This window comes from Euwallacea fornicatus, chromosome 16, assembly GCF_040115645.1.
Source record: "Euwallacea fornicatus isolate EFF26 chromosome 16, ASM4011564v1, whole genome shotgun sequence".
Taxonomy (NCBI): domain Eukaryota; kingdom Metazoa; phylum Arthropoda; class Insecta; order Coleoptera; family Curculionidae; genus Euwallacea; species Euwallacea fornicatus.
Window position 1 is genome coordinate 2,707,471 of NC_089556.1, and position 16,695 is coordinate 2,724,165.

Consider the following 16,695-nt stretch of genomic DNA (forward strand, 5'->3'; position numbering starts at 1 on the left):
TATCAATTTTCTTGTGATAGTGGTAAGTAGCTCTTTCTGCTATAATCTGTAAGACGCGCTCAAATTTGATTTAAAGTGAATGTAAAAAGGTAAGTAAGGAGGATTAATCCGTGGGGAAATTTTCTTGCTTAAGTAATATCATTTTTCAGCATGCAGTTGCGAGCTTGGTATGAACATAATGTTTCATTTCATTTTTCCGAGCTTACAATAAGCACGAACCAACTCGTTGCAAAAACTCTTCGTTTACACAATACCTGAGGAAATACCTTGCAATTCCGAGTTTATAATCTATTCTCAAGCTGAATTTGTTGTTTCACCTGAGACAGAGCCGGCCTTAGCAAGTCCGGTGTTGTCGCAAAATTTTTAATCACCAACTTCCCCAAGAAAAATCACTGTCCTTCCCGGATCGTTCCCAAATTTGCTTCCCTTTAAGGTTGGTAACGACCGGAAGCCTCGAATCAAACACTAAATAAAAAAATATATATTTAAAATACTTTTGATCTTTCTTAGTAAATTAGAAAACCCGTGTGAAAAGTGCTTAAATTTTAATATTTTGAGAATTAACTATTTGCATGGGAAAGCTCGGATTGCTTGATACTTCAATTTACCAATTTTTTTTTTCAGTTTTGTTCTAAAAAAATAATTTCCAGATCGTCAAACTATGATAAAATGAAAAATATAAATCTAAATAATTATAAAAAATATAAATATAAAATATTAAAAAAAAACGAATATATATTTTAACATGCTCTCACGGGTTCGGATTAGAATCCTTTTCTCACGTTCCAACATCGACCACATCTGTGGTGGACATTATCAAAAACAATGGGCGAACCGATTTTTTTCATTTCTCTACGATGATTGAGGTGACGAGGGACGATCCAGTTGGGGCTTACCGTCTCATTTCCGCTCTTCATTGTCGGGTAGCACAAGAGGTTGCTTCGCCCATTGCTTTGTCTCATCAACAAACATCAAGAAATATTTTTCTTTAACCCTTCAAAACCTGGAAAACGTTTTAAAACATTATTTGATCGGCGATGGAAGCCTTCACGTTATGATTGATGAGAAATTCACAACTTTTTAGTTGCTATGCTACCGGATATCGTCAAACCCTTCACGATTCTTGAAAATATCTTTAGATCCAGAATTTCTTTCAAAAGAAGATTTTTCAGAACGAAGATTTTCTCTTTTGAGAAGCTCCAAGACTACTGGAAACCAAGCGCGCGTTTGCGGTTATTGAATACTTGAATTGAAGAATCGGAAGAGCACGAATTCTATTTCATTACCCTTTTTCATGTTGGTGTCATTCTCGTTGAGGCATTCAGTCTTTGCCCTTCTCTATTAGTTATTCCGTGTCCTTAAAGTTAACCCGATTCTTCTTAAAATTTCTGCAAATCTTTGTCTAAATATCTCTAATCTCGTTTAATAAATTTTCTTTTTTATCGATATTTTATTTATCTTTCCCCGTTCCAGCTTTTGTACCAGTGCCCTTTGCCCACATTTCTGCATTTCTTGTGATTTTAGAAGGGATAAAATTTTAAGTTCTAGTTGTGCCCATGGATGAGCTGTCGCAGAAGTAGAAACTTGTAATCGGCTTCCAGCGAAGAAGTAAACTAATTTCAGCTCGTCTGAGACAGTGAGGATAAGTAGAAAATTGCATATATTTCTGATGATTTCTGACGATCTAGAACTGATTTTATTCGCTACTGAAATAGAACGAACATTTTACTGCAGAGAAAGAGGCCCGGTTTGCGGTAGACAGGCAGTTATACATTAAATTTAGTACTTTAAGAGCAACATCAGATATTTTTCATTGAATGTGGGCCAATCTCCATTCACTTCTAACTCATTGAGGGCGACATTGCACCCTTACAGGGAAAATCGATTCCTGACGGTTCGACGGGGTTGCCGATGTCTAGATTCAAACCTGCGTCCTCAAGAACTTCACAAGGGATGTAAAAATATTATTTATTTAAAAACAATTATTTGCGTATTTCTCTGGAATTTCGGATTTCATTTCAGGCCTTTGCGTCTCAATAAATAGACATATAGCTGCATATAGAGGATTAGTTGCGCGCACCAGATCACTTTCGTAGGTGTTCTGGTTATGCTGCATGTAGGATGGTTATAACTAGCTGCAGGATTTGTCCATCCTGTGTCATTAATGTATCTTTTTTGGAAAATCCCACCCCTCCACGTCTATAGGTTCTAACCCTATCAGTAATCTTTGCTGCTGCCAGTAAGATCTCTGTAATAAATTAGTTCGCCCAGCACACGTTGTTCCTGAATTTACAACTAATTAATGAATCGTTGAGCTAATGATCAGCATCACCTCTCTCCATTACCAACGTCTTGTTTTGTCTCAGTTCTATGAGCACAAACCTGCAACGTTGCAGGACCGGGCCCCCACAATGTGACGGAAGTGTGTCTCGAAGCAGAACAGCCCGAAACGTGAAAAGAGTACTGCAATGGAACGAAAAAGTTCACGCATTACTGATACCCGACACAAAATTGTGAATTGGTACCGTGGTACGTTGACATTAGGCTGTTGTTTGATAATTGTGAGACCGTGAAACCTAATGAGTTTCTTCTTGTTTGCGGGAGTGCCGCGTTTTTGGCCGGCCCTGTAGGATCCAATATGTGCATCCGACTTTGACAGTTTCCTGAGTCTGAGTGGGGTTTGAAGCCTAATTTCGTATCAGGTACTACTTGTTAGTTTATGTTTGTATGTGTGAGTGTATGTGGTTTTTCGCAGTGGAAGTATAAGGCCTTTGAGAAACAGGTAAATTTCGAAGTAAATCTGGACCTCCTGGACTTCCCCTGCAACTGAACTGGTAGCGACTTGGGGCGAAGGAGACGAGTAGGTAAATGTCATGGACTACATTCACCATGGGGTCACTTTAAGAAGGTCACTGAAGTAAATTATAACTGATACACGCCCGAGTGTGAGGCATACTCTAAAAAATTCTACAAGCCCGGAAATTGAGAAATATGATTTTCTGAAATTTCGCAATTACCAAAACTTTTATCTTCTGTATTCTCCGAATGTCCACTAGTTGGTTGAGTTGTTTTCACATCACGAGCTTCCAATTTCATCCTTTTGAGGTCCATCTTCATGTCGAAAAAGCGCGATGCCTTTGCGTCTTCAGATGAATTTTCTGTGAGAACTACGTACATTTATCTGTAGAAGTTTAAAATTTAAAAAGCCTCTATAATATCTAAGTAGTAATTTTAGCTTCACCCAATGTGACTCAATGGGATTATTATATCAATTAACCCCCGTATTCTCCGTAAGGCTTGTGGAGCTATGGAGAATACAAGGGTGACAGGTGTTCTAGCCGGTTTTCTTCTGAAACGATATTTATTCTTAAGAATTTTAGTGTTAAAATACTGAAACTGTGCCAGTTTTCCTGTCACCGCAGGCAAATCTAAGAAGATTCTGCTACCACCAATTTCGCCTTGCCTGTAGAGCTCTCCTTCTGCATCACCATATGGTGATGGTTTTGTATGCATGCGCCACATCAAACGCGGCTCAAATCCTTAGTTACTGGCCCCTAATTCGTAAAACGTCCGAAATATATTTTTTTGCAGAAGATGTCAATCAAATCTAAAAATTAGCTCAACAACTAATGGGCAACCTACAAGCTTCGGAGGGGGGCAAGGGTGGCGGCAAGGCTGGTCAAAAGGGCGGAACTCGACAAAAAATGAGGCTTCTGGGGGGCAAGAAGTCGGCTAAAAACGAAGAATGGACAAGCGTAGTTCCCGAGGATGTTGAGGGGCAACCTAATGAAAAAACTTTGCATTTGGAGGCTGATCCTGGGGATGAAAAGGGACCTAAAACGCTGTCAAGGTTGGAATATATTTGCGTAGCTAAACCTAGTATATTTTTGTAGCTTAGTATTGGTAACATGGTTCAGCAAAGCTTTAATTTTGGTTTTTAGCCTTCAATTGTATGTTCGGGCAATACTTCGTCAAACTAAATTAGTAGAATAACTGGTAACAAGAATTTCCTTATTATCGTCAAATTTATATTTTTTCCCTGTTATTCAACAATTAGTTTGATAACAAGATGTCATTGCTTGAATTGCTTGTCAGATCATTTCACCTGTAAAACATGAATTATTCTGCTAGTTCCGAATCAAATTTCACATTGGCCCTCACTCCGGCTCCACAAGATTCTTCGCCCCCCGATATGCCCCCTTTACTAGAACCCGATGAACAGGTTTTCAGTTCTTCAATGGAAAATGACGATTTTCACTCATTCTCCGAAGTCTTCCAGCCTCTCAATATTTTCAAGCTCAACGAATATCGTGCTAGAATCGACCAGGTAATAAAACACCCATGTCCCTCAAAATTCTAAATAAGGAAAAAACACCGCAGGACAAATCATCCAAATTAGGCAAGCTGGGGGTAACGAAAACATCTCAAATCAGCCTGGAGGGGGATGGAACAGGCTTTTCAACAGGAGTTTTAGAGCTTACGGACAAGGTGGATAAGAGCCCCTGTCAAAGTGCTGATGCTGTGCTGGAGACCACTTCAGAGGCCTCAGATTTATTTGGAAATGAGGGACATTCGCGTCAAGTAATGAATTCAGGTCAGCAGCGTTTAGTTTCATATCATGTCTAGAAGCAATTAGTATGAGACGAACACAATTCGATATGGGGGCGTAAAACATCGAACTTGTGCTCTTGATTAATACAAAGCTTTTCATTGCAAAGTGATGTTTTAGGTGTTCCCCCATCATATAGGAGACACATGTCAGTGCCTCTGGATACCAGTGGTATCACGGAAGGGGAAAAATTGCAAAAGGCCACTTCTTTAAGTCGAGCAGAGTTGGAGGCACGTCTGCAGAGACCAAAGTTTGTTCCTGAGAAGTTGGATTTTAGATTGTACGAAAAATTCGAGGGTGAGTTTAAATGTTATTTCTTCCTCTTGATTAGTTGTCCGTTAGGCCCTTTGCTCTTCAAGGGTTTTTGTTCATTTTCTTACCTCAAACGAAACGTCTCGTTGAGGATCTATTTTTAAAAAGATTGAACATCTATATATGCAGGAAAATCTTAATGGTTTGGGCCTGTTCTAGCAATTTATGTCGGTTTAAGATTTTTTCTTCACATTTATCCTAATCAGAATCGATTTCAGGGAAGTGACTAATAAGCTTAAAAATGATGTTTTTTTCTCATATACAGTGTGTTTCATAAACGTACCGACAAGCTTTTAAGAAATGTAGAGGTCACAAAAACAATTATTTAAATCGAATAAAGTTAGATTCGCTTCGTTTATAAGATGCAGAGTGGTTAATTTCTTAATAAAAAAAAATTAAAGTCAGTTTGGATACGGACATGAAATTAAGGACACACTACACTGGGATAAATGTACATGCTCTGAAGTAGGCAGAATATTTCACCTACACCAGTGGTGTCTGTGCGGCTATTCCATAGGGTGTTTTTAATGAAAAAAAAGTACACTACTGATTGTTTTAATATGAATATATTTATTTAATATTTCATCAGTTGTTAATTAAAAAAAAGCCTGTTGGTGCTTTGTTGCTGTAATAGCTGTTTTGAACATACAAAATAATTTTACATTATTGTGCCTATCAAAAAATCGGTATTGTTTTCCAAGTGCGATTTTTTTTTTTATCTTTAGGAGAATTTATTTAATTTTCTTTAAAGTAAAGGACATGAGATATTGAATAAGTATTAAAAAAAAAAATAAATTGAGCATTCGGTATTTTGGAGGGAAAGCGATTTCGGACTTAACTTTATTCGACTTAAGTATTTGTTTTTATAAGCTGTATATGTCCTGAAAATTTCTCGGTATGTTTACGCTACACCCTGTATGTTGCTTATCAAAATGGCCGGAACGACCAATTGTTTCGTATTTTTTGCGAAATCGTATTTCAGAAAGCTCTAAAACTTGTAGAAATTTGCTGGCGTTTTGAATCTCCTAATTTGATTAACAATAATGATATTCAGATTTCTCTATAGAATTTCTGGGACTGAGAGTTCAGATGAACTCGGATTAAAGCCAATTTGGATTAGAACACTTTTTGCGCTTTAAGCTCCAAGTTATTGTCTTTTAAACTACGATTTCCTCTAACCATCCACCAGATCCTTTTCGCCACTTCAGTATGTCCTCTCATGTAGTATTTACCAATAATTTCTATTATTTCAATCAGTGATGATCTCTCAAAGAATTTGCAATGTATACTGCATATATTTAAATTAGGTAACGTGTTCCAGCAATTAGTTACATTGTAAATTCGTTATGTTGGGAGCTAATTTAATGAGGATTACATATTTGTCTTAATTGTCGTGTTGTTCCCCATTAGTTCTAAATAAAAGTCTTACGCGAGAACTCAGGCATTGTTGAGATATTTTAGACTCCTTGAGAGAAGTTAATGTAGGTATTTCCCCCTAGTGCCAAGTTTTATGAGCTTTTCGGGGCACAGAAGTAATTCGACATCCTTAGCACGGGGTGTATCATCAGGAAATATGTCGGGGAACGATAGCATTCTGCAAAATAATAAAAAAATTCTCACAGACTTAGAGTCAAAAACGCAAAGTTTCACATTTTTTCTTATATTTTGGCTTTTTATTATGTACGCCTTGAGTAAAATTTTTGAAATTTCGTTCCACCCTGTATATCGAGTTGCTCGAAAAGCTTTAAATCATATTTCAAACCGATTAACTGGTTATAAATCAATAATATCAATACATTTTCCTTTTAGTTCTAATCGTGTAATCCTATCACTATATTGAAAGAGCACGCACATACGTATGTATTGATCATAAAATGAGGATCTATTTAATGATCAATACGGTGAAGTTAATTTTAGTTTTCCTGCACAAATTAATATTAAAAATTCGGATGAGACGAAAAGTGCCACTCCCACCATGATATTCGATCCATTTGCGGCACTTGGAATTGATGTATCTACGACTAATTTTTGAAAATAATTTGAACGTGCGTAATCATTATTATCCCCTCAATCAGACATTATTGCCACTCCAATGAGTACAAAACCGGATTAATTACAACTGATAAACTGATGCCTGAGGGGATTATAGAAATTTGAGAATCACTCATAGCTCGTAGACATATGGGTACCTATTTTTAAATTTATTTACTGCAATATTTTTTCCCAGTACCCCAGGTACCTATACGATAATTTCATAGATAGTTGGGTTTTGTGGTACGTTCCATACGAATAACGACCATGTTTAGTCACTTCGACAATAAAGATGTAAATAAAAAACAGGAGAAGGGCAGTTTGAGTTCAGTGTGTGATCAGGAAGTCGCTGGTGTTGATGTGATTAGACACCGACGGATTAATCGTCATGAAAATGAAATTGGCTTGGACAGCAATGGTAAGGTAGTTATTGAAAACAACACAGTTTAAGTTCAAATTAAAAATGAACCCGAAGTCCATTTCCTCGCTTCGCAATTCTAATTACAGGTTATTGCAAAAAGCTCCTAATGTTGAGATGCAATAACAATTTCACTTTCTACGCAACTGCTCTCCTCGGTTTCGACTGAAAAAACTTAACAATTATTAATTCCGCAATTAATATGGTTTAAAATAGTTAGTTATGGAGATGTGATTCACATATCAAGCTGCATGGGCCAGTCAGAGGCGATCACTGATGTAAGTGTTTAAAAAAATTTGTGCAATCGTTACTGCATTTGAATACCATTAGTGAATACCCGTGTAGGCAGATTTAGGTGCGAATAATAGTTTTGATTATAGGTATTATTGCCCATCAAATACAATCTCATTCTGTCCTTTCTTTAGACAAGGCACTGAAACTGGTTCATATACACGGTGTAACATATCGTCATGGAGATACTTCAGGGCCGATAGTACTCGAAAATACATTAATAGACTTACAGTCAAAAACCGCACCATTTTCGATATACAGGGTGGCAAAGTTTTACATTTTTTTTCTCATACTCTGCGTTGTGCTCGTTTTCGCGTACGTCCCGAGTTGTAAAGTATTTTTGAAATTTCGGGCACCTGTTTCTACAACAAAAGTCAAAATCGTCGGTAGCCATATGCAGGATGTTATGATTTTTTGGGTCGTGTACTGTGTTTTCTTTTCAATTAAAAATTTTTCTTTAACTCTTTAGCCTTTTGGTATGCTGCAGCCTATCGTGTTTTTCGCCGTTTTCGTAGATTTCGCAAAAATATCGCCAAATGCGAATTAAGGTTGTAGCCAAGAGAAAAATTTATCCTGACTGAAGCAATTCGTAACATTTAATCGAACTTTCTAAAGTAGAAATAAATTTGAGAGAAAAGAGATATATGAAAATTACTGAAAATATCCTTCGAAGAATATGAAAATTTGCCGTCTTTTATATCGAAAATGGTGCGTTTTTTCTGATTAAAAAGAAATATTTTGCAAAGCACTATGGCTTCCTAAAATATTTCCAAGATAACATATTACATCCTGTATAATGGCTACTTCTCAGAGAATATTGCATGCTTAAAAGAGATTTAACAGTCAGTTAGAAGGCACTACATCGCGCCTGTTCTATTAAAATTTATCCAACTACTTCTTATGACTCCTATAAGTGCACTTTCCGTCTCCTCAAAGGTGCTTCTCAGGAAATCCTAATCTTGCCTTCGAAGTCAACCCCCCCCGTAGTTACTTTGTTATGTGAGCTTCGTGTTTCAGTTTCCGAATCTACAATATGCATGAATAATTCTTTCTGTGTTCTCTATTTTAGGCTACATGCTTGTCAACTGGTATATCTCAGAACTTAGCGCAGATAGTCCTGCGAAAACCCAGTTGGGAATAGCTGAGCTCAAATTGCTGGCTTCCCAATTTTGCACCCATCTCTTAGCAGCCGGGGTTCTGAGGCAGCTGCCTGACCCTGGAGTACCACCAACGATAATTTTTCGGGTAAGAGTTCTGACCGGGAACGTGGAAAGTTAGTTGGAATGGGATCATGCAAGACAGTTAATTGTTTAATTTTTCTGATAATAAGTTAGTACCTACTATAATCTAATTTACATTAACCTGATGCGACTCGCGCTCAATAGTGCGAGTAAAATGAATAAAGATCAATAGAGCGAAGAGATAAATCTCCTTATTTTTCTTTAAAGCCTGACTGCATCTATTATTGGAGCCATGCCGAAGCCCCTCAAACTCAACCCCAAACTCCGGGACGACTGAGTACCATCTACTGGCCCCCTGCATCACCTTGCGAAGCTCTGCCTGGGGATGTTGCGGACAACTCTGGTAGGTGAACAGTCGATAAAACGACAGAAAACCTATAATAAAACCTTAAAAATAACCAACAGGCCACGACCTTTCCATAAAGTGCCGCCAGGAGATGAAAAGCTCTGCCAGGGATGTGGAAATTTTAGCCTTGGAAGAGGAGATCCGAAGCCTTCGACAAGAAGTGGAGAAATATAAAACATTGGTACACTCTATGTATTGAGTGATACATGGTTTTATTGCTAATGCATGGAAATTATATAGATTCAGATTCAGAATTTGACAACTTCGGCTGTAAAGGACTTTGAGTCTCCCGTTGAGGAGCAAATCAATGGAGAAATACTGCAAACTGTTGATGCTGCTACCAGCCCTTTGGCTAAAACGACAGTAGAATCAGGAAATGAGTTTGGAACTCAAACTGAGAAGGATGGGAGTGGTTCTAGGGAGGTGTATACCCAGACTGAAGATGAAGAAGTAGGAATTAATGATGTTTAGAGAAAAAATAACAAAGATTTGTTCCAGCAGAAAGAAGAAAGTTCTGAGGCGATTCTATCACCTTTGGCTTTGAATACCATACCACCTCCTCCTCCACCTCCACCGCCTTTAAACATAGCTCCAGTACCACCTCCACTACCTTTAAGCATGGCTCCGGCACCACCTCCACCACCACCCCCCCCACCACCCTTACATGCGTCATCTGTGATACCTCCTCCACCACCTCTTCCATTAGCTGGTATACCACCACCACCCCCTCCCCCTCCACTTCCAGACATTCCCCCACCTCCTCCACTGCTACCTCCTCCGCCACCACCTCCTCCAGGGATGCCTCTCCCTCCTCCTTTTCCTGGAGCGGGAGGGCCAAGACCTCCTCCCCCGCCACCCGGTGGGCCTCTGCCAATGCCAGCACCCCCACCTGGAGGTTTCTTCCCTGTTAAAGCTGGTGAGTGAACGTTCTTTTTTTCGTTGAAATTACCTTAGGCTAGTTTGCCCCTAGTTGGGGTGAATTAGCATTTTTTCTGCTGTAGTTTCGTTATAAAAATACTATATATTTTTCCCTTAGGGTTCCAAATAGGTCCTTCCTATTTAGGTAAGCCATTGGTTTTCCTCATCATTTGCTTGGTCGTGGTAATGGCTTGGAATGGATCTGAATATAATCGATGACTTGTAGGTTTTCAAATGAAAATTAACTGAAAATTAGGCACATCTGACTTTCCTTAAGGTGCTTGGTTATTGATGCACTTTACTGCAAATGCTTAACGGAAAAAGTGAGGAAATAAATGCATTTTTGAGGACATAATTTCCTAATATTGATTGATTTTTTTGGCTGTATTTGTGCGGAATGGCGTATTAATTATGGATCCTCCTTTGTATAAAGGGTTTTGTGGGTAAAATTGAGCATATTTTATTTTTTATCTTCGGAAATCCGGTGTGTAGAAATTATTATGGCAGATCAAGAATTTCATTATTTTTGCAAATCATACAAGGGACGTAATTACTAACCTGCACAGGCAATTGGCAGTGAACTATACTAACCTTTAATATTAGAAATAATTTCTATAGCTGTAATTGCAATCCTCAAAACATTTTGAAAACTAGAACTAACTAAGGAAAACCATTGACGATGGTTTTAAACCTGTGATGAGGGGACACTCCTTTCATTCTTGAACTTACAATATTACATTCGTTTTCAGCAATGAAGAAGCCCCCCATAAACCCCCCAGTTCCCATGAAACCCCTCTATTGGACCAGGATACTTGTTGCTCAAGCTCCAAAATCTCTTGAAGACAGTCTTGCAGTGTGGGATGAAGTCGAGGAACTTCCCATAGAGGCGCTGCAGGAAGACTTTACGAAACTTTTTTCCAGACAAGTAAAGAGTCATAAGTTGCAATGTAAGAATTTCTTGTACGGATGTATCTGCTGTGACAGGTAATTACTCGGGTTCCAACAAAAAAACAAGAAGTGAAGCCCAAAGTGGAAGTAGTGAAGCTTCTAGATAGCAAGAGATCCCAAAGTGTTGGGATTTTGGCTCACAGTTTGCGGCAGGATTTCAATGAAATTGAAAATGCAATCTATAGTTTCGATACCTCGGTTGTAAGTCTGGAAGCTCTTCAGCAAATTTATGAAGTGGTATGTATTTCCATGAAATTACAAAAGCCAACATATCAAGGGGAGAATCAGGGGGGTGCATGTTTTAGAGTGCACAATTCAGGTACTGTTCTCCTCTTGTGCTATCATCCAGGGTGCCACAGAGAAAAGTGTCCAATCTGAAGATTTTTCTGTTGTTTGTTAAAACGAAAAAGTTAAAACACGTATCATAGATTTTGGTCTTCAAATATCCTCATAAGAACAAATCCATGAGACTAAGGTCAGGAGATATCGCGGACCACTCAACGGGACCTCTGTCAATCCTTCTTCCGGGAAATTCTTCGTCTAGAAATTGTGAAACAGCAACAATTTAATATGAAGGCGCTCGATCCTGCTGAAAAACGAATTCTTGCAGGGATCTTGTTTAAGTATTTCAGGGATTCTAGAAGATACGGCGGCTTCTAAAAGTTGTAGTTAGTTTTCTTCATTTAAGTTTCCAAAAAAAATAGCCCAATAATGTGATCACCCAAAATTCCTGGCTACACGTTCATTTTTTTAATGTTGTTGAGTATGGGTCTCTGGGAATAAATTAGAATTGGTGTCACATCAGTAACGACAGTTATTTCAGTTTAATTTCTACAAGATCGACGTACAAAAACGGAAAATAAAAGCTTGATCACGTAGAGAATAAAATTACCTTTCAAACGAGGTGTAATACAACCCCTCATTCAATTTCAAAAATTTCAAAGTGGTGGTTTCTAGGGGTAGACGAATGACGTTAAAAAAAAGTTTTTCACCAAATGACGCCCCCCTCCCTAGCAAAGTTGATCTGTTTTAGTGTTTTAAAATAACAGTGGGCACTTCCCTCGGACACCCTGTATACGTACATACATTAAACTGAAATGGTTTCAGAGGGCCACAGCCGATGAATTGGAACTTATCAACGAACACCTTAAATCCAGACCGGATGTGCCATTGGATAAACCAGAGCAATTTTTACACGACTTGTCGCTAATTGCGAATTTCGCAGAACGCATTGCATGTCTTTCTTTCCAGGTAAAATTTCATCCAAGAGACAGTTCGGTCTTCGTTTCTTCCATGAACTTTTCTATACTTTCCAGGTGGAATTTGAAGACGCCATAACGACAATCAACCACACCTTGGACAATTTTCAAAGCACTTGCGAATTTCTCACTAAAAGTCCAGAGCTCAAACAGGTGTTAGGACTGGTAAAACCTCCATTACCATCCATTTTTGCCATTGAATCTGGTGTGTTAGGTCTTAACTTTGGGTAACTACATGAATGGGGGCAATGTAACTCGCGGTCAGGCTGATGGCTTCGGGTTGGATGTTCTCCCCAAGTTGAAAGACGTTAAGGGGAGTCAGGCAGGTGTGACTCTTTTGCACTTTGTCGTGAGCACTTACGCGAAGCGTTTGAGTAAAGAAGAAGACGACAGACCTCTACTTTTGCCTGTACCTGAACCTGGGGATGTTAGAAGAGCCATGGCTCTGGATTTTGACTCTATGAGAGGTCAACTCAACCAACTGAAGTGCAAGCTGACTGGTTAGTTATGTGCAGTTGCTGTGATTGCTTTCTAAAGCGTTATTTGATAGAATGCGAAACGAAGACTGAGAAGATAATCGCGAATTCAACCCCTGAGAATTTACAACCCTTTAAAGAGAAAATGGAGACTTTCCTTGAAAAATCGAGAGTGCAGCACGAGACCGAATGCCAGAACCTTGAAGAGTGTCATAAATTATTCATAACCACCATGAAGTTATATCTCTTTAAGCCTAAAAGTGGGGCCATGGAGACATTCGCCCCTGCAGGGTTCTTTGAACTGTGGCTGCCTTTCTGCGCAGACTTCAAAGACATATACAAGAAAGAGACTATTAGGATTCAAACTGAAAAGTAATTTCCACATTTTCTTCAAGCTGCGTTCTCAACTCTGTTTTTCAGGGCTCAGGAATTGAAACGACAAGAGTACCGCAAGTCAAACGCGATAAAAATTCGTGAAAACGGTCTTAAGACGAAGTACCTGAAGGCCAAGGCTCGTTTGATGGGCGGTTCCAGCAAATCACAGGAAGGTAGCCACGATACGCTTTAATAATTTATTTGTTTTATATTAAAACTATGTATTTAATTTTACATTTTATACGTTGTACGTCAATGTGCGTAAACCGATGTTATATTTTATGCTGTAAGAGTTAAAAAATAAATTTCTGTTAAAGTATATGTAGTGTTTTCGTTTCCCAGAAAGGGTTGAGGGTGTGCCACCTGAGACTTCTTGATGGGCTTGGTGAGAGAGGCGAGTTAATATGAGAATGCCGAGCACGAGTTTCGAGGAATCACGAAAGAGCTTTTAAACCGGCTAAAATTCGCACGTTAAAAAGCTATCCAGAGCGGTGCTCATGCTGCAAATGAAGCTCTGCTTTGATATCTTACTGAAATCATGTTAAATGAAAAGTATTTTATGCTTTACAATGTAGCTCCAACTTTCAGATCTCAAAAAGAGCAGATTTTACATCGAATTGGAGTCTAAAACAAATTTAATAACTAGTCCTAAATCTGTAAGTGTTTTCGTTAAAAACTCTTAGTTAAAACTCTTTGAAATGGGGCATAATTTTTTGAGATGTAGACATATACCTCATAGTCCATATTCTAAAAGATAAGAGAAGAATATGGGGTGTTGCAGCCAGAGACGACGCTTCAGGTCCGAAGAGTGGTGGATCGAATCGTAATATCTGCGATGGTCTCCACGATCCACGCGGAGCAAAAGAGGATGTTGCCCAGGAGTGAAAGAACTTCTTCCTGAAGTACTTGAGAGTGTTCAAAAAACAGGCTGCAGATGTCCCTACTGTAAGGCCGTTTCATACTATAGAAATACTAACGCCTCACTCAAAGCGAAACACAAAATTTAATATACAGGATGGTCCATTTAACCTGAAAAGTCGAAACGTCTCGAAAATTACGCGTCTAATTGAAAAAAAATCCAAATGAGATTTGTTTGTCTTGAAGGGGCTCGTACAATGACACGACTTCCCAACCCTATCATCTGGGTGTGATGTAGGGGTTACTTTGAAGTCTTAAATGGCAACCCTCATTTTTCATTGCAGATTAAGATTTTCAGACAAAAATTACGAGAGGTTTATTTGAAACTTTTTCTATATAAAATATATCATAAACAGTGCGTGCTTACGCGAACCCTTGCAACCCGCATGGTGTATTTTGGTAAAAAAATGGCTTTTTTTTGGAGCAATGCTATCAGCTACTAACCCTAACTAACCAGAAATTGTTAACTTTGCACGTTCGACTCGTTCGATTCGATTCCTCTTTCACGTTCCTCATAATTTAGTAATTTCTTAATTTAGTAGCCTTTCCCCAGATTACGTACTAACCTTAACTAACCAGAACCGTTAACTATACATGTTTCAATTTGAGCCTTTACTATCCATAAATGGGGTTTGGTCTCATTTTCATTAAAAATATCTTCAGACTCAAATTAAAGGGTGTTCAGTTTCACAGTCTTTGATCTGGATCTCCAAAAAGGAGACGCCAAGGTTTTACGAGATTGAAGATAAGCCCAATATCGGAGTCGTCTTGCGACTTTTCAACTACATATCAGCACCAAATATTGGCTTTGCCAGTTCTTTTGACACATTGGCGTGTATTTTGAAAATGAGCAGGTTAGTTCAGGTTAGCTCCGGTTAGATCACTTTGAACCTATTAGAAGACAACTCATTTCAAAAATTTTTAGTTAACTAATTCATTGCTTTAGAGACTTTTTTACGATATTTATGAGCCTCTATAGGTGCTCTATATTAGTAAATTAGAACCAAATCAGCAGGTAAATATTTAACTTGAATGTCACGGTGGGCATCACTGAAGAGATTGCAGACTAAATTTTATGTTACGTTTTAGAAGTTTCTACTGAGCATGTTTCCGAATTTAAAAGGTTCTTTTCCGGCATTTGTGAGCCAATATTAATGCTCTATAGCTCCAATAAATTTGAGCCGAGTCGGGAAGTTAACACGTAAATACTAAGCATGAGTTTGAAGGGATCCCTAAAGTGTCTATAAACCTATTAAATTGTGCAGTGTGGTGTAGGTAATAAATTTATGAATATAGCGGCTTCGTTTCTGACATTTATAAGCACCTATAAGTGCTCAACATCAGTAAATTGGAGTTAAATTATAGAGTTAATACTCAAATATTGAACGCGAGTATCAAGGAATCATTAAAGATGCTTTAAATTAAATATAAACTAATTTTAGGAATTTTTTATAGGATTGTTCACAAAATAATTGTGTATTTTTCAATGTAAATGAAAGAAATTTTTTTTCACTAAAAATTATAAATTCGTTAAATAAGGTATATTTTTGGGAAAAATTCATGATGCCGCGATCCTAAGAATTAAAATGTTTTTCGGGAAAGAACTGGCCCATGTACGTTTTAATGTCTTCAGCAGTCACGAAGGCTCCTCCATTAAGGGCATTTTCCAGCGAACGAAACGGATGATAATCCGAAGGTGCTAGATCTGGGGAGTAAGGTAGATGGGGCAATACATTCCATTTAAGTTATCGCAATTTTCGACCAGAGTAAAGTAAAGAGGTAAAAAGATGAGAGATAACTTTTCTTTTATGCATTTTGGAACTTTTTGGGATGGCTCATTAATCTTGATCTAACATTTTCTACGTTCGGGATTGTTATACACAATCTATTTTTCGACATTTTGTTATCATACGTTTCAAAAACGGGTAATTTTCTTGTCTCATTTAGAGAGTGCCCTAAATTCGTGTTGTACATACACATGGAGTATACTGATGTATCCAATTTACTTCAAATAGTTTCCAATGCTTGATTTTTATCCATTTACACTGCCAGCAATCTTCTGTATAGTTCATCAACATCTTGATTTAATCTTTATTTTTTCTCTATCAACTTCACTGAGCCTTCTTGGGCATCGAATTTTTGGCAAACCTGTTTCGCCATTGTTGAAGTTTTAACACGTTTTACAACGTTTTAACTTTTTATGCATTTCTGTTCTTGATTTCCTCTGTATAAATAAAATATATCGAAAATTTTCATTAGTGTTTTTCACTTTTTGAATCGGTGGCAAATAATTTCAGCAGTAATTTTAAGCCAGTTAGGCACACTCAATGGAAAAATACGTAATGGCTTTGTGGATAGTCGAATATTTTACGGTACCTATTTGTGAGCCAACACTCGCTTCGGTAAACTTGAGCCAAATCGGGGAATTAAAAGCCCAAAAATCAGCGTGTCCTATTTAGAAATGGGGAGTTTCGGATTTGCTTAAATTAGGGAAAGGACTTACGAAGCTCGAATAATTGCCATTGAGCGTGGCCCGAAGATAAACAACACAAA

The 16,695-nt window shown here is 38.0% G+C and overlaps 1 protein-coding gene across 3 annotated transcripts; it reads left to right on the forward strand.

Annotated features, from left to right (window-relative positions):
• The first annotated feature begins 1,847 nt into the window (after positions 1-1,847).
• LOC136343920 (protein cappuccino-like) lies at positions 1,848-13,543 on the forward strand. 3 transcript variants are annotated; one of them, XM_066290926.1, is made up of 18 exons: positions 1,848-2,702; positions 3,592-3,850; positions 4,132-4,327; positions 4,381-4,594; positions 4,730-4,906; positions 8,731-8,906; positions 9,110-9,245; positions 9,308-9,429; positions 9,489-9,698; positions 9,747-10,164; positions 10,285-10,311; positions 10,916-11,091; positions 11,151-11,351; positions 12,222-12,365; positions 12,431-12,538; positions 12,588-12,873; positions 12,924-13,221; positions 13,270-13,543. In XM_066290926.1, exons 2-18 carry the CDS (start codon positions 3,630-3,632, stop codon positions 13,415-13,417), a joined length of 3,258 nt encoding a protein of 1,085 aa, XP_066147023.1. In that variant the 5' UTR covers positions 1,848-2,702; positions 3,592-3,629; the 3' UTR covers positions 13,418-13,543. The 3 variants fall into 3 exon arrangements, with proteins under 3 accessions (XP_066147023.1, XP_066147025.1, XP_066147024.1); XM_066290927.1 differs by having other exon boundaries at positions 1,852-2,702; positions 9,750-10,164; XM_066290928.1 differs by lacking the exon at positions 10,285-10,311 and having other exon boundaries at positions 1,849-2,702.
• Positions 13,544-16,695: the final 3,152 nt, after the last annotated feature.

Coding starts and splice junctions, on each gene's coding strand:
- LOC136343920 (XM_066290926.1), top strand. CDS start 3,630: ATGGGCAACCTACAAGCTTCGGAGGGGGGCAAGGGTGGCGGCAAGGCT. Junction 10,312..10,915: donor AATAGGTCCTTCCTATTTAG/GTAAGCCATTGG, acceptor ATTCGTTTTCAG/CAATGAAGAAGCCCCCCATA. Junction 11,352..12,221: donor TTCAGCAAATTTATGAAGTG/GTATGTATTTCC, acceptor AAATGGTTTCAG/AGGGCCACAGCCGATGAATT.